Source organism: Saccopteryx bilineata, chromosome 11, assembly GCF_036850765.1.
Source record: "Saccopteryx bilineata isolate mSacBil1 chromosome 11, mSacBil1_pri_phased_curated, whole genome shotgun sequence".
NCBI classification, from domain to species: Eukaryota; Metazoa; Chordata; class Mammalia; order Chiroptera; family Emballonuridae; genus Saccopteryx; species Saccopteryx bilineata.
In genome coordinates this window covers 74,790,123-74,808,966 of record NC_089500.1, presented here as the reverse complement: position 1 = coordinate 74,808,966, position 18,844 = coordinate 74,790,123, and the positions used below count along the sequence as shown (strand labels likewise).

The window sequence follows — 18,844 nt, the reverse complement described above, 5'->3', positions numbered from 1 at the left end:
CCTTATTTCCATGGTTGAACTTCCACAGGCTCTGTCCACATGTGTAGCAGCCGGTTAACCTGATATATGAAATGAAACCACCCACTGATAGAAAGTTCTTCCACGTCATTCATTCACGTCTCTGGAAAGTTAGGTCGTTTGTGTGACAAAAATAAATTTAGCCTCTGAAACTTATGTTCACAGAGAGTGTACATTTAAAATAAAACCTTGCAAGACTAGGAATTAAAATAACTTGTGTACAATAGCCATTCATCTAATAAATAAATATCTAACATTGGTGTGTAATCAAAGCATGATATTGGAAGATCTGAGACTATGTTATTATATACTGCCAGGATCACTTTATGACTTCCCTTAGTCTGATATAATGTGTCAAAACATTTTGTTTAGAATCAAGGGCTTAGGTTAACACCAGTAGAGAATATAAAACACAAAATAGAATCCCAAATAATCTAAAAATGTCACAAATATAAGTTATTATTAAAATTGTGCCATAGGTTATATATCTATAAGCACAGGAATGAAATATTATTCTCCTGTCGCTCTGAATTTACACTGCTCTTTTTATGAAAACACAGGCTGCCTGTGTGGATGTGTGGCTACCTACGTTTAGTTACATATATGGGACATACATTCGCACATCAACAAAATACAGCATACCTTCAATGTAAAACTTGTCTAATTGACCTGTAATATCTTACACAGCGTTACTTTTACACTTGGAAAAGTAAATTACTTAGTCATCATCCAATAGCAATCATCAGAGGAATAAACAATGTCTCAGAAGTGCGTCCCTTTACGGGCCCAGGCCCTGGGTCTGTTTGTTCTGTTGATCATTTACTAAGTGAAAAGTCAAGTACAAGTTACCAGGTTCAGTGACTGAAAGATTAAAAGAATGAATGTGATGACCATAACTGGGAAATTATAATGGGAAGATGAGCTTCTGACCACGACCTTCGCATTATTTTTACAAAGTGTTGTTTTTTGTTGTGTGGTTTTTTTTTTAAAAAAAAGGGAAGTCGCTTTTTGTCCTCTCTGCCTTACTTCGGAAACGTTTACAAAGGACACAGAAAGGCAGAATCATCGGACCTGTACATTTTTCTAAATTAATCTCCCAGCGAAGGAAGTGGAGAAAATGCCCTTTTCTCTACAGAAAATAATACCAAGCACTAAGAGTAAAGTCATTTGCCCTTCCCAGGAGAATAGTATGCCTGTGTTCCAATCAACCAATCTCTGTAAACGTTTCCCAGGCCTTAGAGTCACCATTGTCTACCCATTCTCGTCCTGAACAATGGAAAACATCACCGCTGCACCCACAGGGGAAGAAAGTAGGTCACTCTTTGGAAAGTTCAACGTGGCTTTCAGCGCGTATCGATTGTTACTGTTATTGACTCAGTGCATCTGATGGAACAACATTCAGCCCTTAGAGAAAGCTGGCTTCATTTTTACCTCAAACACTTCTTCGTCCAAAATCCTTGTCCCAAAAACCGTGATTCCGTTGGTGTCAACGATAGCTCTCTCGCTTCTGTCAAGTGGTTTTGTGGTTTTCTTCTTACAGTCGACAATCATCGTCACAGTTTTCTTCTCCACGCTGATTGCCACCCGATGCCACCTAAGGAAAAAAAAAACAAAACAGAAAAAGCCAAAGGACTCTTTTGTAAGCCTCAAAGACACTGTGGCTGCGCGATTGTTCGCGTGATACCACAACGCATGATAAAGTGAGCTGATTTGGTACAAAATGGAGGTTCGTTTATCGATCGGTCAGTTAGTTGGCAGGGGGACTGCTCGCTGTTTCCCCAGAACTGTGCTAGGTACCCAGGGTCACCAGCAGGTGAGACGCTCAGCAGGACCGGCTGTGCTTGCTGATAAAGAAGTGTCACCCTCTGCTTCCCTTTGTGCGGTTGGAACAAAAGCTCCATCTGGCCTTGTCCTGGCGAGGGCATCTGATCGAGATGAGGGGTGGGATACGGGGTAAGTAATAGTTTCCACGTACGTAAGCGCTTTCTTCCCAAGCGGAATTCCACTTAGAAAAGAAACCCCTGCTACAGAGACCGACTGTGAGCGGGTCTGTGCGTGCTAACTGTAAAACACAACGCGCTCCTCTGTCTTCTGTCCGTTTGTTTCAAGGGCTTTCGTTTTATTTTCCCATTTTAATTTCAAGACAGTTATAGATCACTGCTGTGGGGCACCATCCAAGGCCGAGACACAGGATCCCTCCTTTCCAGGGTTGGCAGGAAACTGGAACGCTGAAAGCAAGCCCAGTCCGCGCCTGTGCGCATGTGCGGAGGGAGCGTCTCAACTCCCCCGGGAGAGCTGCAGCTCAGGCTAATTCAGGGCAGTGATGACAGGCAGGCGGGGAGAGGTGGCCAGCCCTTTGGAAACAAACATGCCCTCATCACACTGTAAAACGGTGGGTTTTATTAACAGTATCTGGTGCTAACATAGCCACTAAGTAGAGCTCACTGGATTTTGCAAGCTACTCTGGTTGATATTTGTGTGTGTGTGTGTGTGTGTGTGTGTGTGTATACACACACACACACATACAGATATGTACATATACACACACACACATACAGATATATACATACATATGTATTTTTTTCCTAAATGAAAAGCACTAGATTAATATTCCAGAGATGTCTAGGACCATATCCATAAAATAAAATAACTGTATTCAAAAAAGCTGCAGAAGCCTTCCTAAAAGGTCTGTTTCATGTGACTTGGCATGGTTACTGATGAGGACCAAGTATGTTTCCATATACACATCATCTGTGGTCTTTCCACAGCACATTCGACTCGGCCCAGGCAGCCGTGTGGTTTGGGCTGAGCCGAGATTTATGTTAGGAACCTCTTCATACTGAGAGGGTCAATTTACACACTTTCTGCTCAAGATGTCCACGCTCGTAAAACTTAAAACCATTCTCACTCCTGTAGGTATGTGCCTTTCACTAACGGAAAATAAAAATAATTGCTATTGTTAAGAGCGAACCAGGTCTCTAAAATTGCTGTTTTTTGTTGAATTAACTTAAGCTGTATGAACAAGGATGCACCAAACTAATAATGTATCAAATATATATATATAATATTCATAACACTAAGTTAACGCCTAGTTTTGGGGCTATTGTTAGTTCTTCTCTTTTTCTTGTGCTCCACACTGACATCATAAAAGCATGTCAGTTCTTATATTCAAAGTACATAGTGTCTCTCAAAAAAAAAAAAGAAAAGAAAAAAATAATCCCGTGTCTCTCAACTTTGTCCAAGCTGCCGTCTTGGTCACCCAAACCCCTGCCCAGTCTGCTTCTACTCTCTAGCAACCAGAGTGACCATTTTTAAATGGAGTAAGCCTCTGCCTTGCCCCCCCAAAAAAGAACAGTACTGAATCGCCCCAGTAAGAGCTGAAGTCCTTATTCTGCCTACCAAGGGGGTCCCCTGGCCCTCGCTGACTCCCTGCACTCTGGCCACACCACTGCCTCCTCATTGCCCCTTGTACAGGTCTCCACCCCTGCAGGAATGCTCTTCCTCCATATCCCCACATGGCTCACTTGCTCACTCCTTGTTTGTATGTGCTCAATTCAACTATATCAAAGAGAGCCACCCTATCTACAATGTACCTCCCACGTTCTCTGCCTTACTCCCTTTTCATTCATAGAATGGTCATCTCTCTTCATAGTAAGTATTAAGGGCAACAATGTAAACTACTCGTGGGAGCCTCGTTTTCTCTGGCACTGAGACCAGGCTTCCCCCAAGGCCCTGACAAAGCTACACTGAGTGTGGATTTTCTTTTTTCTTTTTTTCCATCTGCACGGCTATATTTCCTTCGTAATTCTAAAACCAAATGTGCTGTCTTGGATAAATCTATTTTGACAAGCCTAGACGGAGCAACAGAATGCCAAGAAAAGTTTGAATAAGAATTTACCTGAGTGTCGCTGTTCCCGAAACCAGAGACAAGGTTAGATCACACAGAATGCAGAATTCAGCATGGTTTTCAGAAGAATGTAGTGGCTGCTGGAGAGTCTGACCCTATATTAGCCACTTTTTAAAAATAGGACCTGTCCCTGCCACATTCAAAAGTATATGTTATCAGGAAAGTTACCTAAACTCTCTGTGCCTCAGTTGCATCATCTGTTAAATGGGTTATTATCATGACTTTCTTCAAGAAGTTGTGAAAAAATCAAAGGTGTTGAGTGTCAGCTGGGCATATGAAAGTCCTGGGTTTGATTCCCGGTCAGGGCACACAGGAGAGGCACCCATCTACTTCTCCACCCTTCTTCTCTATCTCTCTCTTCCCCTCCCGCAGCCAAGTCTCCACTGGAGCAAAGTTGGCCCGGGCGCTGAGGACGGCTCCATGGCCTCCACCTCAGGAGCTGAAATGGCTCCAGTTACAACCAAGCAACGCCCAAGATGAGATGAGCATCGCCCCCTGGTGGGCATGCCGGGTGGATCCCGGTCGGGCACATGAGGGACTCTGTCTCTCTGCCTCCCCGCTTCTCACTTCAGATAAATACAAAAATAAATAAACAAAATGCGTTAACTACACATCAAGTGTTTAGAAAAGTATGTAGCACATATCGAATGTTCGGTAAGACTTTCGCTGCCCATCAATGTTCATCTGGACAGTAAAAGGTAAGCAAGGCGATTCCTCTGCCAGAGAAGTCTGCAGTGACTTCCCGTTTGCCTCCGAATGGAACCCAGAGCGCTACCAGCAGCTACAGTGAGTGGGCTTCTCCATCGCCTTCATCATCCTGCTCGGGCCCCGGCAGGCTGGAGCCTTGGCGTTGCTTGGACCAGTCAGCCACCCCTGGAGTAGCATGCTTTCAATTATCCACATGACATGCTCCCAACCTTCTTCCCATGTCACCTTCCTAGCGAGGTTGTCCCTGAGCCCACTTCTTCAAAGTGCAGCGCCCGCCACCGTTCCCAGTCCTCCTCTCTGCTCCCTGTCCCTCTCATACCTGTCACCACCTGACAGCCTGTTCTTATTAGTAACTTTCTTATTGTTCACTGTTTTCCCAGAGTGCAAACTACATAAGGGGGCGGTGGGGACAGTTTGTTGTTCTGTTCGCTTCTCTGTCGCCAGCCGGCAGAAAAAAACGCCATCACACTCTTTTAAATGCATGTTGAATTAATCAAACGAAAGAACCGCTCTGGGCGGAAACACTGGGTCATTGTGTCACTTACTTCCCATCGGCGACGTTCACCGTTCTGAACAGGGGATAGTCCTCAGGGGCAGGCTTCCCGGTGTGGTCTTCGAACAGGAAAACCGGCGACCTCCCCACCTCCACGCCAACTTGCTGGATGCCGTGCTCATTATATATAGATAAAAGGAAAGACTGGATTCCTTTTTTGGGTTTTACGGTAAATAATATTGAAAAATCTTCTGGAAAGGTACCTCCTGAGAAAAGAAGTCCAAAGAGTCAGATTCCGAATTTCCAAATAACTTCTGGGTCACCTTCTTATTTTTTGAGCTTTCTATGGGGCCTTAATAAACAGCACGTATGTTCAAACAGTAACAACAATACAGGCTTAAAAATAAATGGGGAGAAATCACTCATTAAGCTTGCCCTGCAATAATTATTCAAGCTATATTCAAACTTGGAAGCCACTCATTTAAAGCACACTAACTGTATAAAACTGAATAAGAGGTAGGAAACAAGATCGCAATGCCAAACACAGTATCAAACACACGGTAAAACACTTAAGTCCCACTTTTGGCGCAAGATTTGTATTCTCTGCCTTTGTCTAATCTGAGGCCATATATCATCTCTTTAAAGAGGCAGTGTAAGAACACAATATGAAATGATACTCTTTTAGTCATCCCTTTTGAAAGCTAGAGTTTCTCATCAGTTTTTCCTATCATACAATAATACAGTGTCACTAATAATAATTTTTAAAAAGCTTATGCCATTATAAATCAGAACTGTTAGATACTTGGTCAATTTGATTGTAAGTTCCAGAAGGCAGACTGTCTCCCCACTTTTAACTTTCATACCCCAAATAGAGCCGAGCTACTTAAGTGCTTATAAATAATTTATTCAATAACTAAATTATCTACATGAGCAGCATGAATATATTTCGTATAATTAAACAAAGACAACTTCTATGTTTTTCATGAATGCATATTAAATTGAGGGGTTAGTTTTTCAAAAGTAGTTTTTCAGATATATCTTATTTTTTATCCTATTACTACCCTAAGGATATAAGTAAAGCAGGTATTCTTTTTGAAGAATGAGATTATTTCAATTAAAATGTGTCCATATGCAAAACCAGGGGCTATTATGGGCACGTGTAATCAATGATATCTTGGTCAACACCAAGAGTTTCCATATTCAGTTCATTCCTTCCAAATTTTGGCATGTATCGTAATATAAAATAAAAACACTATGAGTAGGACTTTCCTGAATAAATTCAAAAGATTACAGGAGATCAGCAGTCCCACAGCTATAAATTTGGGGGTGGGGTGGGGGTGGGGGTGGGAGGGAGGGAGGCTAATGTGTAATAATGTTAATTCAATTCACCAGAACACTATAATCATAAAATGTTAAAATAATCTGCAATGGTGGAGACTGGTTAAATAAAATACAAGTAACATAAAAATCTATACATGTAGTAGAATCCTATGCAGGCATTTAAAATAACATAGTGGAAAGATGTTTTATGAAATGAAAATTATTTAAAATGTGGAAATTAAATAAAAGTATGCCAAAAAAGAAAGCAGTTAATTAATGTTAACTGTTCGGTTCTAATCTCTTATAGCTATATCTGTATAGATGAATAGCTAAATCAATAAAGAGATATCTCCAAACTGAAAAGTGTTTATTTAAAATTCTCTATTTTTAAAAATATTACCAATACAGCCCTGGCCGGTTGGCTCAGCGGTAGAGCGTCGGCCTGGCGTGCGGGGGACCTGGGTTCGATTCCCGGCCAGGGCACATAGGAGAAGCGCCCATTTGCTTCTCCACCCCCACCCCCTCCTTCCTCTCTGTCTCTCTCTTCCCCTCCTGCAGCCAAGGCTCCATTGGAGCAAAGATGGCCCGGGCACTGGGGATGGCTCCTTGGCCTCTGCCCCAGGCGCTAGAGTGGCTCTGGTTGCGGCAGAGCGATACCCTGGAGGGGCAGAGCATCGCCCCCTGGTGGGCAGAGCGTCGCCCCTGGTGGACATGCCGGGTGGACCCCAGTCGGGCACATGCGGGAGTCTGTCTGTCTCTCCCCGTTTCCAGCTTCAGAAAAATACAAAAAAATATATATATTACCAATACAAATTTACTATATCCCAAGTAGGCCATAAAAAAACCTTGTTATCATAGCAAAAAAAAAAAAAAAAATGTGTGTATATTTTTTATGTATTTTAAGTCAGGAAGACATCTAATCTTTTATTTATGGAAATCAATAGAAAAAATAAGCATGCAAATAAGTGAAAAGGTAAAAGAACACATCAATTAACAACACATGTTTGACTCGCTTTGACTATAAATAAAAACCTAGGTAATTCAGCCTATTATTGAAGATACTCCATAGCAAATAAACTTGTTCCTCAAATGAGTGCATTACAATGTTGAGAATCACATAAATCTTTCCTTAAATGTACCTCAATTTTTCCAAATACCTCATACATTCAAATAAAAGATGCTAAAATATAATAAGCTAGGGGAAAACAGTTTTTCTTTTTTTTTCTTCATTTTTCCAAAACCTTATGCAATAAAGTCTATATGTATAGAAAGCAGAGGAATTTTAGGTAGTAATGGACATATCAGACTAAAGACATTAAAGCAATTTAGCAGTCATGCAATTTGCACAGCACAGCTTTTGAACACTGTCACTTTCTAACTAGACTAATGAATAAAATATTTCAATTATGCTAGTATTTCCCAACTTAAAATTAAATAACATTTTAATTTTTAAGCTATGACCTTTAAAAAAGAAAATTTAGTTATCTAAAATAATCAGGACTTAATGTCACTTTACACTAGGCATCCCAGAAGACCTAATAAAAACTGCTCAAACTTTTCAAAACTGCCTATCTATATCAGAGAGGATTCACCAGGAATTTAGTTCAACAAGAGAAATGAAACCACCTTTATATGTGAATTTTATCTGAAATATCAGTGATTAGTATACATGATAAAAATAACATGTGGAATGTCTTAATATATTGTGAAATGTATAAGTACAATCTAAAAGCACCCCCTCTCTTAAGTGACTGTTAAGAAATGCTATTACTACTTTTGACACGTGTATACATAAATCATATATATGTAATAATAATATTTCACTCTCAGTACATCAGCTTCGATCGTCATTCTTGAAATGAATTTTTAACATTAATAGATATTGTATCCATGAATACATTAGGCATAAAAAGTGGTTACAATGTCTTCATTGGATTTTAAGTTACGGTCAACATATTTCCACGCAGAATATGTCTCCCTCTAGTTAAAACAGCCTTCTGCTGGGGATTAGTGGTCAGCAGGGTTTTAGATGAGGGGGCTGGCCATCTGCCTCTAGCAACAGCTTCACTGCTCACTGGTTCTGTGATTAGATTCAAACACTTTACACTCCTAATCCTTAATCCATAACTCGGGTTTAAATCGCCCCCTTCTGGTCATGGCCAGTTGGATCACTGGGAGAGCGTCAACCTGGAGTGTGGATGTCCCGGTTTGATTCCTGGTCACGGCACACAGAAGAAGCAATCATCTGTTTCTCTCTCCCTCCCTCTCTTCTCACCCTCTTCCCCTCCCACAGCCAGTGGCTCCACTGGTTCAAGCATATCCCCAGGCACTGAGGATAGCTCAGCTGGTCTGAGCGTGTCAGCCTCAGGCATTAAAAATAGCTCAGTTGCGAGCATTGGCCCCAGATGGACAGAGCATCCCAGATGGGGGTTACCGGGTGGATCCTCCTCAGATCAGATGTGGGAGTCTGTCTCTCTATCTCCCCTCCTCTCACTTGGAAAAAGAGGGAGGGAGAATTAAATAAATAAATAAATTGCTCTCTTTCCAGATAATAACAAAGATCAATATCAACATGCCCGGGGTTTCTTGTGCAATGGATGACCCACAGCACGTGCTCTGAGGAGGGCAGAGAGAGAATCTGAAAATCACAGCTTCTATTCAGTTCACATGCCTGATGTTCTCAGACTTTCAATTAAAGGTCTCAAACTGGGACTCTGGAGGACTGTATCTTAATTCTATAAAATATTACAGTGACTATCTGAACACCCTCCCACCCCCACCTCAATGCTGACTGACGTCTTCAACACTGCTGCTTACTTGATTCATTAGAGACGTTGTTAGTCTGCCTTCCCATAACAGAAGAAACAGGGTTGTTCCACATTAATTTCAAAGATCTTTTTAAATAATCTCATAAAGAATAATATTCACTATTTCGATTGTTTAATCATGAGATGGTGTTGGTAATTTTTATCAATTGCCACTTTTGCATTATTTGGCAGAAAGCTCTACCCTGTAAAAAGGCAAGCTTATAACCATTTGCTTAGGGGTGAGGGGAAAATGAGGTCGCTATCATAAGTGCCTCTTAATATCTGAAATAGTCATTATTAGGATCATACGCTTAAGAAACCATTTTGTAACAAGGGAAAACCCTTTGATAGAAATGAATTCTGTCAACTGGGAAAGAGAGCCAGAAGGCGTGCATTACTATGTTCTTTTTCCGTGAGTAAAACAATAGAAATGATCTATTAATCAAATTAACTACCACATTGGAAGGCAGAAAAACTGGCCCTCAGATGACGGGCCAGAGTATAAAAATTTATAAACTAACTTCTTGAGTATTTCTAGAGCTTTTCCATTAACCCGTTTTCTTATGTTCTCTCTTGGAAATTCACATCTTTTTTCTATTTTTGCCTTAGACTGTAATTAAATGGGAAACTCACTTAGTTTTTACTGTTTAAAACTTTAATTTGATTTTTAAAATGTTATAGATTTAATAACTGCTTTAATGTCTTTAAAAAATGTGCATTAACATTCTTTATATATATTTGCAGTTTGTTATTTTTGTCTCCTAAAAGCTATTGCAAAACTGAAAACATCCTGGAAGCATCAATAATGTATCAAAATAAATGTGTTTTCAAAAATACATATATTTTTAAATGTCCTTCCATGAAAAATATACTATCTTGTTTTGTAACTTTTAGGCCCTTGATTTATCATTATTGTTTGAAAACAATTTTATGAGAAAATAAGGAATTCAATTTCCTTCATGTGTACACAGAATATAATATGAAGAAATAATATAATTGCTTCTGAGAAGATCCCAGTACACAAAAAATAAACAAAAAATCTTCGATAATATAGACAATATTAGCCTTAACACCAGACAAGACATGGATTAACCATCAACCCCACGTAATTTGGACAAGTCAGAGAACCACAGTGAAACTCCATTTTCTCTTCTGTTACGGAAAAGTTCAACTTAGTAACATTATAAGAAATAGTCATCAACGTGTATCCAATAGCAGGCAATTATTTGCAACCTACTTAGAAAATGTGACGCTCAGAGATTGTCATTTCACCACTCAACTCCCTTTTCCACATTATCCTGATTTCTAGATAAATAGTTTATTAAGTCAATCAAGAGCTTTCATGGAAAGAAAAATACTCGCCAGGTAGTTATCAATACCATCATAAATACTTTCCATGTGAAGACATAAAATCTCTAGTCCCACATCTTCCAAACACTGGGAGATAGGACTAACTTTTATTATATTTGATAGAAGAACTGCCTCCAAAAATAATACAGTTAACTTTTTCCATAGCATCTGCTGAAGACATTTCTTACAACAGAAATGTACATTCATTTTAGAAAGACACTCATTAAGTATGTCTAAACCCACATACTCACTAAATCAACCTGGGTAGTCATGAAGGGGGAAGTCACCACATTCTCCCCAATGACTACACTCTGCATGATTATATGCAAAAAGGAGCTAGACAAAAAATGAGTTTTGTCATCTTGGAATAAAATAACCAATTATTAAAATTTCAAATAAGCCCGTTGCATTATCTTCTGTGATCGTGCTGAATTAGAACTGGCAATTATGAAATCTTTCGTTATTTCCCTTGTTTCCTTGGTGACCACAATCTAGTTGCTGTCTGACATGTAAAAAAGCATTTATATATTCCCAGCCCTAGTTTTTCATTAGATAGCACGATAAGAAGAAACAGTAAGAACGAACGCAGAAGTCGTAGCCATAGCAATGGGGGGAACGTACCTGAAAATAACTGTTTTGTCGGGGCACTGAGCTGTGCTTGCTTTGAAACTCTGTACGCAGTATCTGACCCTTTCGAATTCTTTCTGTTTGTGCAGAAGCCTGTTGTTTTTGATATGCCCTCTGGAGAATTGTGAAAATCTAGAGCTTTCAGTACATCAACCGGAGCAGCTGAAAAATAAGTGAAAAAATAAGGAAAATGTAATTAAACAAATAAGCTACGTTTTTATCTGAGTTTGTTGTTCCATTTCTCAAACCTGCCCATCACCCGTCAAGCTTCCCCGACCTTTGTGGGACCAGCCAAGAGGTGGGGCAGCAGATAAACCACAAACCAGAACATCGTCAAATACAAAACATCTCTCATCAGGCGTCAAGTTATGGAAGAGCGAAGCAGAATATTTGCTTTTGTTTTTTATGTATTTGTGTGTGAGTGTATCGATTCAGAACTTAATATAACCTATATGCAAATTTACAAACATTCCGATGGATCTCAGTTACAGCTTATAATAAAATCTTTAATTATTCAAGATAAATGGCGTTATTTGGTATTAAAGCGAAAGCCAGCATCTGTTCGTACTCCATTAACTGCTAATAGATTTACTATTTAACTAGTTATAATCTAAACAGAGGTGGTTTGGGAGATTCAAACTCAGAAGGAATCTTATGCATAAATATCACAAATGAGCGGTTAGTAAGCCATATTTGTATGTACAAAGAGAAGTTAGAAGGTGCTAAAAGAACAGTAACAAAACAGAATGCCCTTCTCAGGAGTACTTTCTTATCTCAGTTCTACAAGGTACTAATAGAAGCCTATACCTGTGTGGACGTGTGTGTATCTGTGTTACATGTGCATGCACATAAGTATGGACGTAGAATTTGCTGATTTTCACCATCTGAATTTGCCAGAGTAACGCCATGGACATTGCTTCATACTTCCATATTTATACTGAAAGTTTCTGGAGATGAGTAACCATATCCTTTTCACCCCCCTTGGACGGAGCACCAGGGTGTCTAATGCAGGCCTCTTCGCTGGCGGAAACCTAGATTTCCCACATCCGATTCACCCAGCCACCTCCTGCCACCGTGATGTGATAGGTAGGACAGAAGTTTGGAACTTTAAACTTCCCCTTCGGATAAACTTGATGTTGTAAACAGCTTTACCAGAACAGAATTCACAGAATTTAAAGTGTACAGTTCATTGGTTTTGGTATATTACACTATTGATTTATAGATATCATACCTATATACATCATCACACTTGCCACTTATATACAACATCATATTTGCCACTTGAACCATTTTAAAGTGTGCGGTTTAGTAGCATAAGTGTATTCACAGTGCGGTAGAACCATCACCACCATTCAATTGCAAAACTTTCTCATCACCCCAAACTCTGTAGCCATTAAGCAATGACTCCCCACTTACCCCTCACCCCAAGCCCCTGGTAATCTGTAGTCTACTTTCTGTCTATAGGAATTTGCCTCATTTAGATATTTCATGTTAAATAAAGTCATAAAATACTCCTCAGAACACTAAACCTAGAATTACCATAGGACCAGGCAATTCCACTCCTAAGGTATATATATATATCCTCCAAGAACTGTAAGCTAGGAATTAAACAGATACCAGTAGGTCAAGGTTCACTGCTACATTATCCACAACAGCCAGAAGGTGAAAACAAGCCATGTTTGGATCAACATGTGAACAGACAGTGCAATGGATTAGGATTCATCCGTAAAAGGGAATGACGTTCTGATACATGCTACCACATGGATGGTTCCAAACATGACACTGTATGAAAGAAGGCAGGCATAAAAGGACAAGTGAATTTTTCAGCCCTTCAAATTTCCTGATCCACAACTAAGTATCACTGAATTCACTAAGCAAGTCAAACCATGAATCATGAAGTATAAGAGTTGTTATAAAATTAGCATTTAGAATCTGCATTATTCACTATACTTCCATTCTATTGGCTTTCTACTTTTATTCAAAAATTTAATATCATATTTCAGAGGAGGCCATGTGCTGACCAATATATCACTGAGCACGCCTGAGACCCAGTCTTTACCGCAAGTATTTAGATTCTCAGTAAAGAGCCGCTGTGTATGGTCCAGTAAGCACGGAGGAGGCAGTATCTACATTTGAGTAGATTCACAAAGTCCTCTTTTGTCCAAAACGGGATGACTTTTGGCTGAAAGCGAGAACCAATATTATTGACTTGAAAAGTGTCAATTGTTAGTTAAAACAATAGACTGGCCATCAAACTTCAAAACAAATACTGTACAGTGTTTCTGGGAAAAATTGATGAGAATGAAATGGGGACTGATTTCAGAATCGGGGGGATCCCAGCACCAGATTTGATTCCACTCAACAAAGTGGAGTGACCTGCAACCATGTTGTCCTTTGAAAATTACAATTTCAGTTAATATTTTCTTACCATAACTTTCCATCAGTCTGTTATAGAATCTATGAATGAATGATTGTGTGTGAGCAGAGCGCACTGGTCATTGCCTTAGTTAAATTTGGGGGGCTGCTGACTTTGATGTGTAAAAAACGTCAATGAAACTTCATGTAATTTACCTTTTACAGTGTAACTAATGTACTTTCCTTTCATGATAAAGTCCATCTACTCATTTCATCAAGCTTCTGAATGAACTTCAACATACAATCCCGTAGTAGAGTACACATTGTTTCAAATTATTAAAAAGGAAAAAAAAAATAACCTTTTCTTTATGGAAATCAGATGTTTCAAAGGGATCGTGTACTCTATCTAAACTAATGATACTTTTCATTTCAGCCTTGGAATATTCAGAGAAGAAGTCGTTAAATCATTTGTTACAATAATAATCCTGCTGCTCGCAATGGCCAATTCTTTTAGGCCAGTAGGACACCTGGCCATTCTTACTTCCTCCTTTTCTCCCATGATAACACTGAGACAATAACAACAGTAAGAGCTGCCCTGTCTGGAGAGTCCAGCATGGGACAGGCCCTGGGCTCAGTCTCCCCAGGCTCTGATCCTCACCAACTGTTGGGGGGCTACATGCTTAGCCCCATGTGCCAAGGAAGGAACTGGGGACCAGAAGGTAAGCGGAATATGTCCCTGGGGTCTGTGCCAACATCAAATCCAGGCTTTTCCCATCCCACCACCTCCTTGCTATACCCCAGAAATAAAAACCGTGCAAAAAAGAAGAAGAAGAAAAAAAAAGAAACTTAAAACATAAATGCTGAAATTATCTTGGGACCATTAATTGAGCCCTGATGTTTATATTTGCTTTAAATTGAACTCAATTCATGCTGCAGGTATATATTACTCTGAAGGAGATGGTTTCTGAAAGCCAGTGGCCTCTTATCTGTTTATTTTATCTTATCTCCTTGCTCTGAAGCCATTAGGAAAAGTTCATCTGAATGGTTTAAAGGCTCCAGGATAGACTCGGACACAGCCGTGAAGGCTGTCATTCTTCCGAGAAGAAAGGGAGCCAGCCCCATGGTCATGGTCCCTCCTGCCCGTGGGTAAATAATACAAAACAGGGACCACGACATTCCTTCTCTCCAAATGATCTTTTCACAGCATAACCTTCTCCAAGAGCACAGGGGTTGCCACACTGACCCCTTCTATTTCAAAAGTAACGTGGTAAAAACGCACGCCTTCTACAGGATGGAGGCTAGGGGCTCTATTCCCCCACACACACAGGATTCTTTGTAGAAACACATGACATGAAATAATTATTCACTCTTCAAAAAAAAAATTTTTAAATAGGAACATCTAATAAAAATGTCAACTAGATTTTTTTTTTCTCTACAAAGGCACGTCATGTCACACAAACGTAGCTCAGTCAACCAAGTCGAAAAGTTTGTTTCCTGTCAAGCAAAAGCAATACTAAATTAGGCCACTTTGAAATCTGCCTTTTATTTGATATCATGAGCATGGCAGGCAGTTAGCAGATCCTGACAGGATGGTTCTGAGGATTTAGGCAAAGAGCCGTGTGCACACACTCAGGGGAACTGGTCTCCATGTTTTACTAATTAAACTGTAATCGTTAAAAGATTAAAAAGTAGTCATTTATTTTAGCTGAACTCAAACAGATCTAAAAGAAGTGACATGTCCATATTCAACGCAAACTGTAAATGCCCTAAATATTTTCACAGTTTCTATGTGGCCGAAAGAGAGAAGACTGAGATCATGATTAGCTTTTCAGATGTATCCGATCAGGAGAATATTTTGTTCAATATCCTATTTTTCCTGGCTTGGGTTGTATACTTTTATTGTCTATTTTACGGGAGAAGAGGCTATCAGAGCCGAGTGCATGACGACCGGGGCCCTTCCACTGTTTTCCAGGGTTTTCCTTATTAACCTGCACACCCCGGCTTCAGCGAGCTCCCAGATCTCCACGCGGCACGTCAGCCTGGCCCTTGATCCCGTTAGAAAAGCCCACGGACTTCCAGATGTCTGCACATACCTTGCACACAAAATGCTGCTGATCTCTGGACATCCCCACTCCTCCTCCCAGTCCCCTCCCTGTATCTGCACCTTTTACTTCCTTTCGCCCTGAAGACCTCTGACTCCAGGTTCTAGCCACGAGGGCGAACCCACCAGACTCTTTCTCCGGCCGCTGGGCCCTTACAAACCCGAGTCCCCTGTCTGCAACACGTGGCTCCACCTCACCTGAGGATAAGCAGGAGAGAAGGGATGGGAAACACCCCCCAGAAAGGCTTCCCGGTCTCTCCGCGCTGGGGGCGTACACGCACCTCTATCCTAGCACTCTGCACGCTTGCCTTGAATTATTTGCGTAGACCTGACCTTCTCACCCAAACAAGAATGCCTCCGCGCAGGCACGCACACACGTGAACTATATAAAATGCCAACTGAAGGCGAAACACAGTAGCGTGAAAATACAGAGAATCAACATTCTCCGAAAGTCCACAGAACTCCCTTGTTTTGAAAGGAAAACATTTGTGAGCCCAGCCTGCCATGTCTTTTCTACAGCCTTGCCGTGACCTTTGGAGCACCTCCCCTCATTCATTGGCTAGTCTTGAATCCAGGTCTTGAGTTCTCTCCCTGCTGCTGCCTCCGGCGTCCACGTGGAGTCCTGAGCTAACGTCTCACAATGCAGTGACTGTCCATCTCTAAGTAATTCTCCTCTGAACTCCACACACTCCCAGGACCAGTAGGCAGAGACTCAAGGACAGCAACACAGAGCAGTGGAGAGCCAGACTGGTTCTGAATCCCACCTCTGGCCGTTACCATCTGTGTGACTTCGACCCATTACTGAATGGCTCTGTGCCTCAGTCTGCACATCTGTAAAATGGGAATAATAGGCGTGTGTACCAGAAAGCATTTCTGTGAAGACTGCACTGGTGTTGGAAGCAATGTCCCCGGAACGGCAGCGGGTAAGCCACCTGGGGGCTGAGACCCCCCCCTGGCTGGCTGGCGCCAGAGATAAGAATGGTTTAACATTTTTACAAGGTGAGAAACAATTACAGTACAAGAAGCCTGGTGCTTTATGACACATGTAAATTACACAAAATCTAAATGTCAGCGTCCACACACGGAAGGTTTTTGTTGGAAGACAGCCGCTGCCATTTGTCTCTAGATTCCCCGTGGCTACTTTCACAGGACGACAGCGCTGTGTGTCTGCGACGGAGGCCGTGTGGCCCGCAAAGCTTAGTGCAGGGGTCTCAAACTCGCGGCCCGCGAGCCGCATGCGGCCCGCTGAACAATTTTGTGCGGCCCGCAGACTAATTCACGAAGTTCAAAATATTTTGGATAAAATTAAGTAAGCCTAGGGGCCTACTTGTATTTTTCATTTCTCTAGCATCCTAGCTAGATATTAGCTTAGTTAACAGCAGTTGTGATGCGAACTACAGTTTCTGGTCGTTTTGTGACACTGAGTAAACTGCATGTACGATTGTGCTTGTTGTACTGATTTTTTTTTGTTTTCAACTGCAGTGAGAAAAGTGTTGCATAACAGTTGCCTTTTGTAGACCTAGTGCGGCCCGCCGAACAGCTGTGATCTTGCTCTGCATGCTGAGTTGAGTTTGAGACCCCTGGCTTAGAGCATCTACCGGCTGGTCCCTGTGAGCCGAGTTCCGAAGGATGAGGAAAAGCTCATCAGTGAAGAGGAGGGACAGAGAAATATCAAAAATGGCAGCACGGAGCCCAAGGAAATAAAAGACATCATAGTTGCCCTATAAGACGCCAACACAGAATATATTTGGATGTCCAACTCCTCCCTGGGGCCGCCAGGGCAGCTGAGGAACCCTTGGGGAAAACCACAGCTCTGCCACGAACATCTACAGCCACAAACTCCAAGTGAGGCTCCTACACCAACTCGTGTTCACTTCCCCAACCCCACACGCTCCGCTCTGCTGCAGCTGCAGCAACCGGCCCCTGGCTTCTAACGGACCTGCCATTCCTCCATCGGGGACCTTTTTCCATCCTTCTTCCACTGGCTCAGGATAGCTGATAATTCGACCCTGTCATCCCAATCTCCTGGAGAACTTTGCAGGCTGAGCGTCGGCTTTGGGTGTGACTCCAAAGCTAAGGACGAGAAGAATGACTAGGGTGGGGCCCAGACCTTCATTCCTATGGTTTCCAAGTTTCCCAGATGAGTGGAGCAGGCAGCCAGGGTTGAAACCTGGTGCACTCAGGCTTAATCAACCTTCTGATCTCAACCTACATGGGACGTCCTGCAGGAAATCATCACTCCTGCCCCACCCAGGATGCGTCACGTGATCCTCTCCGATGACACCCAGTACCCTGTGTTCCCCTCGGATGACTCCACTCTCTACTTGGTACGCTTGCTCGAGTATCTCACACAGTGGGCACGCCTCAAGGATGGTCGGGATTCCCCTTGTGCCACCTCAAATTTCCTCCCTCCCCTCAACCCCCCTGCAAACCCTGAACTTGTAAATTTTCATTTAATGTTCAAGAATTAAATGAGGTAAGACATTTTCATCTTTGACACAGAGTAAGCATTCTATAACATTAATACCTAAAAGCCTTATTTCTTCAAAACGTCAACTGTTTGGAATACCGTATTTCCCCATGTATAAGATGCAACTTTAAAAAAAAAAATTTGGAGTCTAAAAACTGGGTGCATCTTCTGCAGTGGTGGTGGCATTTCAAACGCCATAGATGGAACTGAGGCCGAGGCAGTCTATGAAGACAGAGATTCGTCATCAGATGAGGACAAGCTAATGAATGGGAGTTTTGACAGCGACGAGGAGTTGTATGGATTTTATGATGAATAAAACTTGAGTTCAATAACCTCATGTAATACATTTTTTTTCAAATGTTGGGCCCCAAAATTAAAGTGCGTCTTATCCATGGGAGCGTCTTATACATGGGGAAATATGGTCTCTCTACCGATGTTTCCCCAGAGTTACCGTTCACCAAACCCATTAGCCACTTTCTTCGATGGTCCAGGACAACCACTTTCTGGAGCAGTGGAACACCAGACCATCTTCTGTCTGGACAGGTGCCGTCCATGTCACCCAGGAACACTGGGCTACGCTCAGCCATCTGCCCAGAACGTCCTCACGTCATCCCAGGTACATACAACCCCAAGAGTTCCCTGGGACCCTAACAGCTAAACAACCAAATGAGCCTCAAGCCTCTGCTCT

The 18,844-nt window shown here is 41.6% G+C and overlaps 1 protein-coding gene across 2 annotated transcripts in view; it reads right to left on the bottom strand.

Annotated features, from left to right (window-relative positions):
* The window catches only part of COL11A1 (collagen type XI alpha 1 chain), a 190,275-nt gene that overhangs the window by 154,303 nt on the left and 17,128 nt on the right, over positions 1-18,844 (bottom strand). For both annotated transcript variants that reach the window (XM_066246823.1, XM_066246824.1), the window contains exons 2-4: positions 11,225-11,392; positions 5,179-5,392; positions 1,450-1,612 (exon numbers count right to left, since the gene is read on the bottom strand). In XM_066246823.1, coding sequence (XP_066102920.1) covers positions 1,450-1,612; positions 5,179-5,392; positions 11,225-11,392 — 545 coding nt within the window. The remainder of the gene's footprint in view (positions 1-1,449; positions 1,613-5,178; positions 5,393-11,224; positions 11,393-18,844) is intronic.